We start from the raw sequence: 14,954 nt of genomic DNA, 5'->3' as shown, positions 1-14,954 counted from the left end.
AGCATCTTGCGTTATTGGCCCATTTCGCACTGCGGGGAGTTACCCGGGGCCTGAGGGTCTGAGGCGCAGGGAGGGGGCTGCGCCAGGTCTGTCCTGCCCCCTCGTCATCCCGACTCCTCACTGCTCACATGCTCTGGACGTGCCACAGGCCGGTCTCCTAGGAATAGTGGCCTGGGGGTTACATTTAAAAGGATAATTTTTGGAAAAATCACTGGGGTTAGTATCTAAAGAAATGAAGGCCGTTCTTATCTTTCAAAGGGAGTGACTGAGAGCCTGTTCCTAACTGCACTCTTCATGCAGTGATGGGTTGTAGAGGCTGTGGTTTGGCCTCAAATACGACTTAAAGGTTCCAGGGGGCATGTGGGAAACTTAAGCGTCGCTTCATAATACCGCTTTGTTGGCCTTCGCTTCATTCCCAGCAGCACTTTGCTTCCCTTCTCAGATCCTATCCATAGCTTATGTGAAGCACTGTGTGAGCATTTTAGGCAAAAAAACCCCGAAACTCTTTCTGAGCAGGAGACCAGAGACAACTTACTGAAGGACATCAGCCCCTGACTCTATTTGTTTCTCCTTTTAGAAGTTGTCATCACACTCAGTAGCTCTGCTTTTCTGCCATCTTTTTCTCTCATTCCTTTGTGATTTGCTCCCTGCCCTTTTCCCAACCATAGCAATAAATCTGTTAAGAAAAACAAACGAATGACTGAAAAGGCGTACATCCCTGACCTTAGTCAGATTGTCCCAGAGCAGAAACCAAACAGGAGAGAGAAACTCCCTCCCCTCCTGATTCCTTTCCAGTTGAGAAAAGTCACACCCTTCCCTGCATCCCTTTCAACCAGAAAAACTTGACCTCAAAGCACTAGCCATCCATTTGCAACGAAGGAAGCCCTACGTAGGTTCCTTCTAATGAGTCTGGATTCATATAATCAGCCAGGGTTTGATTGCAAGATGGAACACTAACCATCTGGCATGCAGCAGTGGCCACCTCGGCCCGTTTTCCCGGGTGATAGTGTTCTGTGCATGTATGAGGCAAACTTAGTTGTGAACCATGAGCTTGATTCTGTTCTGAGGACAAGGTGCAGGTGAGAGGGTGATAATCCCTCCTAGAGAGAGAACAGGGCAGACACTTAAGTAATTTTCATCACTGATGTATTATTTTCATTTATTGAACAAACACTCTTCCCGGCCATCTCTGTGCCAGGCCCAGTACTAGGCATTGACAACCCAAAGGTAACGGAAAGCAGCTCCTTCTCGCAAGCAGCCCTCGGGAGCCAGGAAGCACGCAGTCCTGTGCGGACAGCCTGTAAGGAGTCCCACGACAGGAGCATAAATAAAATGCTGTGGCGGCAGAGAAGAGCTCAGTCTCGTCTGCATCTGGTCGGAGAGTGCTCTGGGGGGAAGAGCTCGCTGGTTGCTAAGATTTTTGCCTCGGCCAACTCCACTGAGCTTCTCCATTTCCTGTGGTTTACACCGTGATTTTTATCCATGAGACTGGTATTTTCTGTCATTGGTTGCCAAGACTAAATCCTGCCCACAGAGGTCAGCCCAGCAGGACATGTGCTCTCCTGTTGTCTATTCCGAAACGACGATGGACTTGCCTGCTGTGCTTGCAGGGCCCATTGTGAACCAATGGAGGATGGTACCAGGTGCCAGACTGAGGGTGGCTCTTTCAGAACCTTTACAGGCGGGCAGACATGACGTGGGCCAATGGAGTCCAGGCAAATGGTTGCAAATCAGAACCCTAAGAGATGGGATCTTAGAGCATAAGGCACCTTGAAGGAGACCTAGTTGTGTCATTTTACAAAGAGGGAAACTGACACCCAGAGAGGGGAGGTGGGACACCCCTCCTAAACTGGGGTGTCACCAGAAGAGATTGCGGCCTTGGACTCCCTGTGCTAGGCCATTCTCCTATTTGTCAGCAGAAGGCTTTCTCCGGGCCCTCTCTGTGTGCTGTGCTCTCGACTTCAGGCTGTGTCTCATTCTGTGACTAAGAATGTAGAGTGTTCCTCCTACCTGTCCTGACGAGTATTGCCAGGTTGGCAGGCACCACACCAAACAAAACCCAGCCATGATCACTAGAGATCTTTGATGAGAGAGAGGGAGAGCTCTTAAGCTTCTCAGTGTTTCCAGAATGATGAGTGATAATAGTTTGTGCCTCTCTGGGGCACAGTAAATGCAATAATGCACGGAGAGGGCTTGATGCAGGGCCTGGCACACAGTAAGTGCTCAGCAAATCTTAACTGTTGTGATTGCCAACTTATTTCCCCTTTGGAAGTTTTTGCAATTAGATGAAGGGTGTCCTGTATTCCGATAGTACAACTGTTTATTCTCCTGTCCCCTGACCTAACTGTCTGCGTGTTTATGGCATATGCCGTCCTAAAGGTGTGCTGGTTTCTTTTCTTGAATGTAAACTCCAAGCTTGGATTTCTTGGGATTTTAATGAAGAACAGGGGTGAAATGGGGTGGGGGCGGTGAAATTGACAAAATATTTGCATTGACTTTTCTTCAGCCCTGGATGGGGCTGTTCATGTCAGGAGACCTCTTTTCCTGCCCTGCCACCCGACCCCACCTTTGGCATGACGTGTCACCCTTCTCCTCCTTCCTTCTCCCCACAGCCCTCTTGCCCCACTCTCTCTGCAGTGGGGCTTTCACCTCCACGCTGCACTCTTGCTCCAGCAGGGTACCTACCCCAGTGGCAGCTTTAGGATCTGAGCCCTCGGGGCCTCGCTTCAGCCCAGGGAAGGAAGCTGCGGGACCCCGTTCAGAATCCTTGGTTCCATCACCAGGCACCGATGGGGTGGGCCCGCGCAGCTGCCATCACTCACCTTAGAGGGGACAGGAGGCCAGTTCCCAAGTAGAGTGGAGGGGGTTCCAGGCCAGGCAGCCTTAAGCGTGCCTCCACGTGGGGTCAGGAAATGAGTCCCGAGGGGCCTTGCACAGGGGGGATATTTCTTCCAAGTAGTGCACACAAGTCGGCTTTGAGGGGTAAAAGATTAGGATTTGATTCCTGGGTCTGTCCTTCGCTGCCTGCGTAATCTTGGACTTGGCCTTTACCGTCTCTGACTCCGCTGCCTTACCTATAAAATGTGAGTAATAGTCGTGCTCCTTCACAGCTTAGTGGCGAGGATTAACTTGAATTCTGTGAATTAAAGTCAGTATTTTAAACTGTGCTCTTTCTTGCAAAATCATGGGACTTTTAAATTTTGTGCTATAACCTATATGCGGTTCGTTTGGATATGAAAATATTTAATATTTTGCTAGAGCCTTTGAGTAAAGTTGTTGCTCCAGGAGGATAATTGCCATGTTTTTTCATGAAGATATTCAGGAGAAATGTCTTTCTAGATTGAGTATCGGGATTGATTGAGTTATCCTCAGCACCGATTTGTTCTCATCTTACGGCCTCTGGCCTCTTGTTTTTCACATTGGTAACTAGCAAACTGAGAGCAGACTCTTGCAGAGACTTAGGACATGGTGGGGCTTTTGTACAGACCTATGAGACCTAGCACTGGCTTCATTTTATCTTTTTACCCTTGTTTTTCTTACTTATTCCCCCATTTTAAATCTTTGCCGTGTTAATCCAGGCTGCCTTAAATCTTTAATAATAGGTGGGTGTACAAGGCCAGTGACAGTGCGACAGACCCATATGGAGGAGCTGCCTGTGGGCAGCCCCGGGGCATGGGGGAAGCTGCCCGTGGGCCCTGGGGTCACCCTTGCCCCTCCCCCTCCACACCCAACCGCATGCTCTTGACTCTGTCTTCTGAGTATCCCTCGAATCTGCTCCTTCCTCCCCACCTCAGGATCACCTTCTGCTGCCTCTTGTTTGGGCTCTTGTGGTGGCTTTAAACCTGGATGCCTGGCTCGGGTCATTTCCACCCTCCAGCCTGCAGTCTCCGTGGCCCCTCAGCCCGTCCGGGGCTCCTCTGTGCTCTGAGCCCTCCTGCCCTGTTTCCGTGTCGTCAGACTCCACCATCCTCAGAGCATACACCGAGCTCCTTCCTCGGGCCTCTCTCTCGACCACTTGCCACCCTGTTCCTCAGGACTCAGCTGCAGCATCACAGCCCCCGCCCTGGCCTCCCTCAGGGAGAGTTGACACTCAGATCCCTTGGGTGTGCACTGTGGTCACACTGCCTGCAGTTCTCTGATACTCGCCCCCGCACCGGCTCTGGCCCAGGGCTCCTGTGAAACTCAGTGGGGAATGAATAAATGAATGAACGAACGAATGAGAGAATGTGGAGAACCTTCCACATAACTCAGAGTTTTGAACCTGCATCTGAGAGAGCTACACGTATGAGAAATGTTAGCAGTTTCACCTTTATTTTACACTTAATGTACAATTAGAGGACAAGATCTCCCACCCCTGAAGACTTGGTAACAGTTAAGTTTCGGCTTTGGAATTCTTAGGAAAGAAATAGGAAAAATCACCAGCATGCTTGGTTGGCAGTGAGTTTGGGGTGAGGTAATCCTAGGATCCTTGAATTCCCTTTTTCCAAAATATGGAAAATGAGTGGTTGTCACTGGTGATGACATAGTTGTCGCCGCTCCAGAATAAGGAGGGAGAAAGTTGTTATATGACACATCAGGGTCCTGGGCTCAGTCAGAGTGACCTTGTCCCCAGAGTGGGCTCGGAGCCCCCAGTTTGCAGATAAGGCTGTGATTGCCCCCCCTTCCTTCCTTCCTTCCTTCCTTCCATCCTTCCTTCCTCCCTCCCTCCCTCCCTCCCTCCCTTCCTTCCTTCTTTCCTCCCTCCCTCCCTCCTTCCCTCCCTCCCTCCCTCCCTCCTTCCTTCCCTCCACTAGATATTAAGCATCTACTGTGAGCTGGCACTGTGCTGATCCCTGGGATGCAGAGGGACTGAGGTGTGGACCCTGTCTCCACTGAGGAGCTGACAGTCTGGCAGGGGAGGCCCCTACATGGACCAGCCACTGAATGCAGAAATAAGCACGGGAAGCATTGCTGATCCGGAGGAGGGAGTGGCGAACTGTTCAGAAAAGCTCCATGGGGATGGCCGCACTCCTGTGAGGGTTTGAGGATGCGTGAGAGCCCACTGAGCACGGGAGCATCGAGTGCTCTGGCAGCAAAGGGCAAAGAACATGTGCCCAGGAGCAGCGGGAGACAGTGGGGAGCGGGCCTCATCAGAGACTTGGAGCCTCGGCATCCCGTCTGCGGCAGGCGTGGCTCCGGTGGAGGCTGGGGAGTTCATCCAGGACTCCGAGAAGTGGCCCTGATGTTCCAAGTGGGGGATGACGTGAGCTGGGGAGCCAGAGAGGCGGGGTGTGTTTAGCTCTTGAAGAAGCCAAATCTACCAGGCGTGGTGACTGAGGGTGAGGGAAGGGAGGAGTTAGGGGTGACTCCCAGGTTTTTGGCCGAAACCTCTGGGTGGAGGGGGAGGAAGCCGGACCCGCCCCCAGCCGGTTGGTTCCCAGCCCAGGCGTGGGATGCACAGCTTCCTCTCGTAGCTGCTGGGCTGTGAGGGAGGTAACGTGGCCTGTGTAGCGTGAGCAGCTCTGGCCTGAGAGCCCAGTGCTGCTGACTGTGCTGCTCTGCCTGGAAGAGCAGAGAAGAAACGGCCCCTAATTAAGGGGCAGGAGGGGCCGGGGCTGTGCTGCCAGCAGCAGTCAGGGGTGGTGTTCTTTTTCGTTTTCTTTTTTTTTTTTTTTCACTTCTGTTTACTCATGGGAGAAAAGAAGCAAAGCTTTGAGAGCAGGGAACTTCAGAAAGGCAAAATATCTCTGATTACTGTGGGAGCTGGAGAGAGCTCTTGCTGGAAAACTCAGAAGGCTGGCTGCAGAGGGAGAGCCCTGCTGGGGAGCGGGGAGTCTGGCAGGAAGCCCGGGAAGGTTTGAGCACCAGAGTGAGATTCTATGATTTATTTAAAAAAAAAAAAAAAAAAAGACATTCTAATCAGTCTTCTTATAATCAAACAGACTAGCTTCTTTGTGATCAGAGCTAAAATGACGAAAAAATACCAAATTGGACCTTACTATTCAATTTTTTAGAAGGATACTATTACATAGTATCAGTTCAGGTTGTTCAAACGTCACTATTTTTTTTTAATTTATAAAATCATCTTTGCTCATGACAAAGGGGTAGCAGAGAACTTGGTTTGACTGAACAGTCAGGATTGAACACCCACAGGAAACCCGGTAGAATGTGCATGAGGCATGTCTCACCTCTTTGGAGGGGCTCTTTTTCTGGGATCCCTGGAGCCTCAACAGGCCCGTGAGAGAATTCAGAGGGTCAGTGAACTTGGATGGGAAAAAAGTTGTATCTTTACTTTGACCAAGTTCTAATAAATTTTGTTTTTATTATGAATGAAGTATTTAGAACACAGTAGTATTAGCAATGTTTGTTACCATTAGAAATCACAGCTCTTTTCATATTGCATTATAATTGTGGCAGATATCTGAAAATGTCATTTATCCTTATCACTACTTTGGATTTATAGTAGTTTTTAGATCCACCACTGTGTGACAAGATCCAATGCCTTATTGAACAAGTACATCCATTACTATATTACAAATTTTTTTTTAATATGGGTAACTGTACTTCAGTATAATTGGCTTTCTTTTTACTCCTATGCATTGTGTCTCCATGCATTTAAAAACATTATTATGCACAGGTTTCATCAGCTTCACAACTGAACAAAGAGGTCCGTGGCACATGAAAGGTTAATAATCCCTGGCTAAGATCCTGTAGTTGTGACATGAGACCTCCACCTGGTGGCAGCATACTCCTTAAAGGTTAAATCGATAATCAACATGGAAGAAACTTTTAAAATAAGTGTATTTGAATATGGTTTTCAAACATTCTTGACCACAACCCACAGTGAGAAATAGGCTTTATATCATAATTCAGTACACTCATACCTAAGTTTCACAAAACAAGACTTAACTTTACCATGTGACACATTGATATTTTTTTATCCCATTTCTCTTTCCTTAAAATAAAATGCTGGTTGCAGCTCACTAAACTGTAGTTCTGTGGGTGACATTGCACTGTTTGACATTGTAGGAGACCATTTTTCATTATACTTTATGATTTATTACCCAGGGAAGTTCACTTTGTTCTCCCCCAAAATACCCACACATTTTCAAGGATATAATACTTACATTTTAAATATCTGTCAACAAATATGAGTATATTTTTACACAGTATTTAAAAAATCGTTTATTATTGATATGTAACGTATATACAGGGAAACGAACTGATCTTAATTGTATAACAAGACATAGAACGTTCCCCAGTCAATTTCTCCCTAAGCAATCACTGCGCTGATTTCTTTGACCATAGATTTAATTTTGCTGTTCTAGAACTTTATATAAACGGAATCATGCAGTATGTATTTTAGCCTGGCTTTGCTCAGTGCAATGTTATTGATATTAGTCCATGTTGAGCGGATCAGTAGTTTGGTGAGGAGGGTTCCACTGCATGAATATACCACAATTTGTTTGTTCTCCTGGTGAGAGACTTTCGGGTTGTCTTCCATTTCGATTCTTGCAAATAAAACATCCACACACATTTGTGTACATTTCTTTGTGTGCACATATGTTTCATCTCTCGCAGGTAAATACCTGAGGTGGAACTGCTGGCTCAGCTGGTAAAATAAATATGTGTTTAACTATAGGAAACTGACAAACATTTGCCAGGGTGGTTGAACCATTTTCCATTGCCACTAGCAGTGTGTGAGTTTGGGTCACTCCCCATCCTTACCAACATTTGGTGTGTGTCAGTCTTTTTCACTGCAGTCGTTGTGGTAGGTGTGTAGTTGTATCTCTTGGCAGTGTTAATTTGTATTTGCTTGATAAGCCATGATGTTGTACACTTTTTTTCACGTGCCTATTCACCAGTTGTTTATCTTAATTGTGAAGTGTCTGTTCAAGCTTGTGTTGTTTTGTTTTTTAACGTCAATTTGTAGAAGTATTTTTTACATATTTTGGACACCAGTCCTTTATGTCAGACATGTGCATTTATGAATATTTTCTCCCAGTCTATGGCATCCATATCCATTTTATTAATGGTGTCTTTTGATGAGCAGAAGTTTTTAATTTTGATCAAGTCCAGCGTGCTGATTTTTCTCTTTTAAAATTAGTGCTTTCTGGATCCTGTCTAAGAAATCTTTTTCTACCCCAAGTTTGGGAAGATAGATTTGGTTTTTTACGTTTAGGTGTATGATTCATCTCAAATCAATTTCTGTGTACAGTGTGAGGTAGGTGTCGAGTTCCATTTTCTTTCCATATTATATCTGGTATTCTCACGCCGTTTGTTGAGAATATTTTTTTTTCACCACTGAATTATAGCACAGAATTAAAAAAAAAAATTGTTTAGCCAAAGAGGTACAAAAATGACTTTCCCTGCTGGCCATAAACCAACCCACGGTGCTTTTCTAAGTTAGTTCATCCACAGTTATCTTGATATTCTCAGATTACTTTACTCATACGGTATGAGGGTTTATGAAGCTACATGTTTTTACAGGGTCTGTAGCCATGCCGCAGAGCTGCTAGCTACATGTGGCTGTTTAAATTAGATTGAAATTAAATAAAATAAAGAGTTCAGCTTCTCAGTCGCAATAGCCACATTTCAAGTGCCCAGTAACCACATAAGGCTATTGGCTTCCCTACTGAACAGTGCAGATAGAGAAGATTTCCATTTTTTCCAAAGTGCTAGACAGCACTAGCCTATCAAATAAGAAAGGAGACAGGCTTTGTACAGTTTTGTAGCATATTTTAATGAAACTCATTTAGTTTTCGTAACTGGCGTTCAGCATCTACCTTCTGCCCTTTGGTTCTTTTTCATTTGTCCGTGCTTCTAGTTATAGTCCAAGATGTACGGTCCCAGCCAGTCCTTTTGTCTGTCTAAAAATGCAGTAACTTCTGTCTGTTCTCGCCTATCTGGAAGAAAGAATTCCCCTGGCCGTCCACGGACTCATTCTTTTCTGGAGCCTACCTCGTACTGACCTATTTAACTTTTCTCAGTGTTTAATAGCCTTCCAACTGCTGCCAGATTTCTGGGCATCCCCCTTGAAGGTACGGCCCAGAGATAGATATTTTGTCTTTCCTATCCTGATTAAAATTAAATTTCTCCCTAGCATTTCTAGCATAAATTATAAACTTGCAAAGAGCATCGGGTTATGAGTTTTACCCTGCCCCGTATTAACGTTTCTGTCCAGTAGTGAACTTTGTTGCCGTTTCATCATGAGCAACCACATAGGAATTTGTGAGATTTTCTCTCATTGTTTGCTGGGCGTGAGCTAACTCTGCCATTAATGTCTTTCAGTGTGGGAATTTTGCTGTCCTGGTGGATCTTCATATATCTCCGCAAGGCTCAAACAAAGATACCAGCTGGTTTTCTGAACAGAAGAAAGAGGTACCAGAAAACTTTTCACTATTTTTTAAAATTGAAGTATAGTTGATTTACGGTGTTTCAGTTGTACAGCAAAGTGATTCAGTTATACATACACACCCACACACCCACACGTATTTTTCAGATTCTTTTCCGTTATAGGTTATTACATGATATTTTTTTAATAAATTCTTTCCGGATTTGTTTATTTCATTAGTAGTGGAGTTAATTCATTCTTTTTTTTTTTTTTTTCTTTTTTGGCTGCATTGGATCTTTGTCGCTGTGTGCAGGCTTTCTCTAGTTGCAGCGAGCGGGGGCTACTCTTAGTTGCAGTGCACGGGCTTCTTATTGCAGTGGCTTCTCTTGTTGCAGAGCACAGGCTCTAGGAGCATGGGCTTCAGTAGTTGTGGCACTCGGGCTTCAGTAGTTGCAGCACACGGGCTCAGTAGTTGCGGCACACGGGCTCTAGAGCGCAGGCTCAGTAGTTGTGGTGCACAGGCTTAGTTGCTCTGCGGCATGTGGGATCTTCTTGGACCAGGGATCGAACCCGTGTCCCCTGCTTGGCAGGCGGAGTCTTAACCACTGCGCCACCAGGGAAGTCCTATTACATGATACTGAATATAGTTCCCTGTGCTATCCTTAAAACTTTTCACTATTTTAAATGCAAGGAGCTGCTCTTAAAAGGAATATTAGCTCTTTTTCCAGCTTTCATTTTCATTAGTGGACAATAAATCTTGAGTGCTATTTAATCCTTGAAAAATAGTTGTGTTCCCCACAACAGACATACACCTGCTTTTTTGTTGTTGCTGTTCCTTCGGAAACTGACACATCTATCTATTCCCTTTGCTATTCTAGTATTTAAACCAGAAATTTCCTACCTCTCTGGGGGAAAGGGTTCTTTGTATAAAAAAAGAAGTTAAAGTGACTTTTCCAGGTAAGCAGGGATTGTAATCCTGACTGGCTGTAAAGGATGGACTGAGCACCTGGAGCAGATGTGGGGTTGACATAAAGCTGGTCTTTCTCACCTGTCTGAAATCCTCTTCTGCACCGTGTGATCCTTTGGCAAAGTGTAGAGATGGTTGATCATGGCCCTCCTCTCGCCGTGGCCAGTCACTAAGCTGATGCTCAGTCAGTAAAGGAAGTGGTCATGTGACAGGGTGGCGATGTTGGACCTCCTGGGGCCCCAGCCTCCTCCTCTGCAGATGAAGGGGTTCTCCCAGACCCTGGCTGAGCCACTCCCGGCTCTCAGTTTCCGAGGTCCCACCCAAGTGCCGCTGTGGCAGAGGATGAGAAGGTGCCTCTAGCTCTCATCACGTGCTTGGCTCCCTTCTCCAGATCCCTGCTTACGGGAGAGCGGGACAGTGAGCCCGTGGCTTTCACATAACTTTCCAAATGTTAGAGCACTTGGTGTCTGCCATGACATTCGTTGGTCACAATAGCTTTTTAGAGCTAGAAATAAAAATACATTTTATTAAAAGGTAGTATATGGAGAAGAAACTAGTGATAGTGGTACTTTTTTATACCACTTTTTTACACCTTTACTGTGATAACTGTTTTCAGTCAGCTTTTGGAGATAACTAGAAATCTCCCAAAAGAAAATTTATAAGTGATACGTTTTCAGTCAGGAGATAATAATATTATCAGGACTTTGTTGTCCTAATTTTGCGAAGGATACCCCATGGCCTGAAGCTGGAGCAAGAAGGCACAAGATTCTGTATGATGGGATTTTCGTTCAGGTAAATAGCCGTGAATCGTACTCTTCAGGACTTAACGTTTGATAGGCCAGCATCTCCTTCTACAGCTCACCTTCATGTCATTCCAAGCTTTGGCTTCTCAACACATGTCCCTATGATTCAAAACAGTTAATTCATTTCCCCAAAGTGACTAATATGCACCCCAGGGGACCCCACCCAAAAAGTTTGACTTACATTAACAGCATCCTAGAATCCACCATTCCATTTTCCTCTATCCTCTCCCAGCTCTGCCACCACGGCCTTAGACCTTTTTTGTTGATATTTAGTCAGTTTTGCCAAGATTCAGTTGATTTGGAAGGCTTTACAATAAATCTGTGGGTATGTGACTCACTTCCTAGCCAAAGCGTAAGGCTAGAATTTTCCAGGGTGCCACAAGCAACTGTGCTGCTCCACCTTGTACCTATGTCCGGGCAGCAGGGCGTGACTTAGCAAGATGCTCAGAGCACGATTAGACCTGCAGAGCTCCGATGCAGTGCCAGCAAGCTGAGTGTTCCTCTCAAAGCAAAGTAGTTTGTGGCTTTTACTTGAAGTTGTTCCTTCAAAGTGTGTTCACTGACATTAAAATTGCTCTGGGATAATTTGTGTGTGTGTGTGTATAAGAAAGGAGAAAAGCTAGTTGAGGATATGACTTTAGCCTGTGTTCAGTGTCCCAATGCTTTCATCTTTTTTTAATCATTAGATTATCTCAAGACTGGGATTTCATGAGCAATCAGTTTGATTGCATTTTAATAGTCGCTTTGCATAGTGAAAGTCTTAAGAATATCCAGTTCCTTTTCAGGAAAAGGAACTAATTACATGTATTAAACATGTGTTTATTTTGAGTCCAGCATGAGTAGTCTTTGTACCCAAACAGTTGAACTCAAACTGTTCCGTTTGTAAACCTGGGGAAGCACACATGAACCCGTTAGCCTGGAGATGCTGGGCGCATCTCTCTCTTGCTGCTTGATTGGAACTTAGTCTTCTTGCCACCCCTCCAATTTAGCTGGGAATTTGTCTTTTCTCACCTTGCTCTGGTTCTGAAGAGAACACTTCACCAAGTGCAGTGTGGTCAGTTACTAGGGTATCTCGACCACAGCGCACACTATCTACCTTCCATTTGTCAAACCTGACTCATGGAAGGAAAGCCCCGTAACTATAGGGAGAGAGTTTGTGTGTATGGGCCTTGGCTTTATTTTTGTCATACTATTTTTAGTTCTGGCCTTATAGGGCATTTATGGCCAAATTTTAACAATCCTTGTTTCCATGTATGTCTTTCACATATTTTCTAGCTCAGTCATCGTTGAACCCTGCATGTGAAGCAAAATTCTTTAATTGTTAAAACAACAGTATGAGACAAGGCTGCCTTTCTGTTGCGTGAACAATGCCAAAACCCTAACTGTAAATGAATACGGCTGTATTCCACAAGGCACTGCATCTTTGGGCTGCAAAATGAGAGCAGGAGAGAGGAGACTGGTGTTTGTATTTTATCAAGAAACTCATGTTTGTCAATTAAGTCAAGGGTTTTCGGTACTGTTTGAGGAGTACACGTAGTTGCAACAAAAGAAAAGTTTGGCTCTCGTTGCCCTTTGAAGCAGCTTACAGCTCTGTCCTCATTTTAATTTATGAAGATTCTAAGAGATCAACCTGAGATGGCATTGCCAGAAACCAGTGAAACAGGTTTGAGGTGACCTGGAAACTCTTGAGCCTTCTGCAGAGTCCTTGGAAACTGAACCAGAATTACCCATCCTTACGCATCAGTTCTTAATCTCAGTTAAGAAATTTAGATTTGTGGGCAATTTTTTCCTTTCCCTACATCAGGTAACATTTTTCTGGTAGTGTAGCTGGAATGGGCTGTGTCATCCCACTGTGTGGTTGGACTTCTAAAGTTTTGTTTTTCTTTTTATCAATAACACCAATACGTAAAACGGTAGCTCCAGAAATTTGCTAGTCGTATGGGATGCTGACATTGAATTAAAACCCTGTGTTTCTGTTGCCTAATAAATATTAGTCTACTTTTGAGCAATATAAGAAGTTAAATTATTTTTACCATGAATAGGTGAACACAGTACAGTTTTCACAAAAGCATATACAGTATCATCAACAAGTATGAGAAGAAAATCAGACTCCTGATTTCCAGTTCTCTATTCAACCCACCACTCAGTGCTATTCCTTTTTAGTAGATTTGTAAATCCCAGAAACTAATGAATTATGGTGGTTAGGTATTAAAAGTTTTTTGAACCAAGTTTAAAAAGTGGGAAATTTTTGTACAAAAATCACTGTCTCTAGTTCCTCTTAAACAAATTGGAAGATCTGGTATCACTGTGTCTTGTGTCCCCATATGAAAGCACAGGGGGCTGCCCCCTGTTGACTGGTTTGGGGTCAGGGTTCCCTCTGACTGTGCCTTGGCTCCCAGCTTCTCCTGGTCCACAGTCCCCACCCAGTGGGCCTGGCTCTGGGGCTCCCATCTCCAGCCAGAGTTGGCTCTGTTTGACGTCTCTCTTCTGTTTGTCACAATCCCACGGGTTGATATTTACACGAAAACAGTCTTTACCTCTCTGATTTTGTCACCTCATCGCCCTGATTTTTACATTGAAGTGTTTTTATCTTCCTTTTAGAAATGTGAAACTGAGGCAGAGAGAAATGAAATGTATTTCTTATATCACAGAGTAAGCCAACATCATGGTTTCAAGCAAAGCTCAGTGGCAAATTTAAATCTGCAGCATTATCCATGAGCACATATAAGATTCCTTTATTCATTCATAGCTAATTTAAAAAGCAAACAAAATGAAATGTTCGATTTTGGCTTTTAAATATGCATGATATTGACTTTTTTTGCATTGCATTAAATTAGAAAGTTATATCTAATTTTCTGATTTACTTTAGGAAGTCTGTTTACTGTTAAAAGAAACCATTGATTCAAGAGTGAAGGAATACTTAGGAGTTCGTAAACAGCACAGGCCGTCAAATACAGAATTCACAAGATCCAGTCCCTTGTCCTTAAAAGGTAGGAATGGAGTACTTTGATTTTGGATAAAATTTCTGCTTTGTAGAGATGGCAGTTATGTTTGACTCTGACTGTCACGTTAGTACAGTGATACATTTTAAAAAAATATGTTCTAATGAAGATGCTTTGATTGGGTAAAGAAGATTAACCAGAAAGCCCTGAAGGACTTTTAATGGTAGGCAAAATACATTAAAAATAGAAAATAAAACATTCCTAAGGAAGCTATAAATTCTTTAAAGGATTTTTTTTTTTTTTTGACAAGTAGTCTTACAACTGGGTTTACATTAACACTGACTTGATTTGGGGCTTTATGCTTTTCTAAATGCTTTCATTTATGTCACCCTATTTCAGAAGTTCTCACCTGGGGGTGCTTTTCCCCAGGGGACATTTGGAAATGTCTGCGACAGTCTGCGTTGTCATAGCCATGGCGGGGAGCTACTGGCATCTGGTGGGTAGAGGCCAGGGACTCCACTAAATATCCTACAGTGCCCAGGGCAGCTCCCCGCAGCAAGACACTATCCCCCAAAATGTCAAGGGCCCTGAGGTTGAAACATCCACCCTGTTATCCTAATAACACTTGGAGAATGGTCATATCCTCGAGTTATGGGTGAAGAAGCTGAGGTTGCGAGGTTAAGGGGGTTGCCCAAATAAAAGATCATCTTCTCGAGGACAAAGATTATGTCGTGTATCTGGCATCTTCCCTTCTCCTCTCCCTGCCCCCAGCACTTAGCTCAGTGCCTGATGCACAGATTCATATTTAGCATATTCAGGGATACGTTGAATATGGAGGAGGACTTGGGAGACAAGCAGCAGAACCTGAACCCCCAGCCCAGTGTTCTCTCCACTCTGTCATTGTGGTGTTCTTAATTTTTTTTATTTTA

General features: G+C 44.5%; 1 protein-coding gene across 1 annotated transcript in view; it reads left to right on the top strand.

Annotated features, from left to right (window-relative positions):
- The first annotated feature begins 4,837 nt into the window (after nt 1-4,837).
- SLX4IP (SLX4 interacting protein) overlaps nt 4,838-14,954 on the top strand; it is a 72,524-nt gene continuing 62,407 nt past the window's right edge. The window contains 3 exon segments of the mRNA XM_057529279.1: nt 4,838-5,242; nt 9,271-9,360; nt 13,953-14,073. Coding sequence (XP_057385262.1) covers nt 5,027-5,242; nt 9,271-9,360; nt 13,953-14,073 — 427 coding nt within the window. The 5' untranslated portion in view covers nt 4,838-5,026.

The sequence above is a fragment of the Balaenoptera acutorostrata genome, chromosome 15 (genome assembly GCF_949987535.1).
Source record: "Balaenoptera acutorostrata chromosome 15, mBalAcu1.1, whole genome shotgun sequence".
NCBI lineage: Eukaryota > Metazoa > Chordata > Mammalia > Artiodactyla > Balaenopteridae > Balaenoptera > Balaenoptera acutorostrata.
This window is presented reverse-complemented; position numbering and strand designations above follow the sequence as displayed.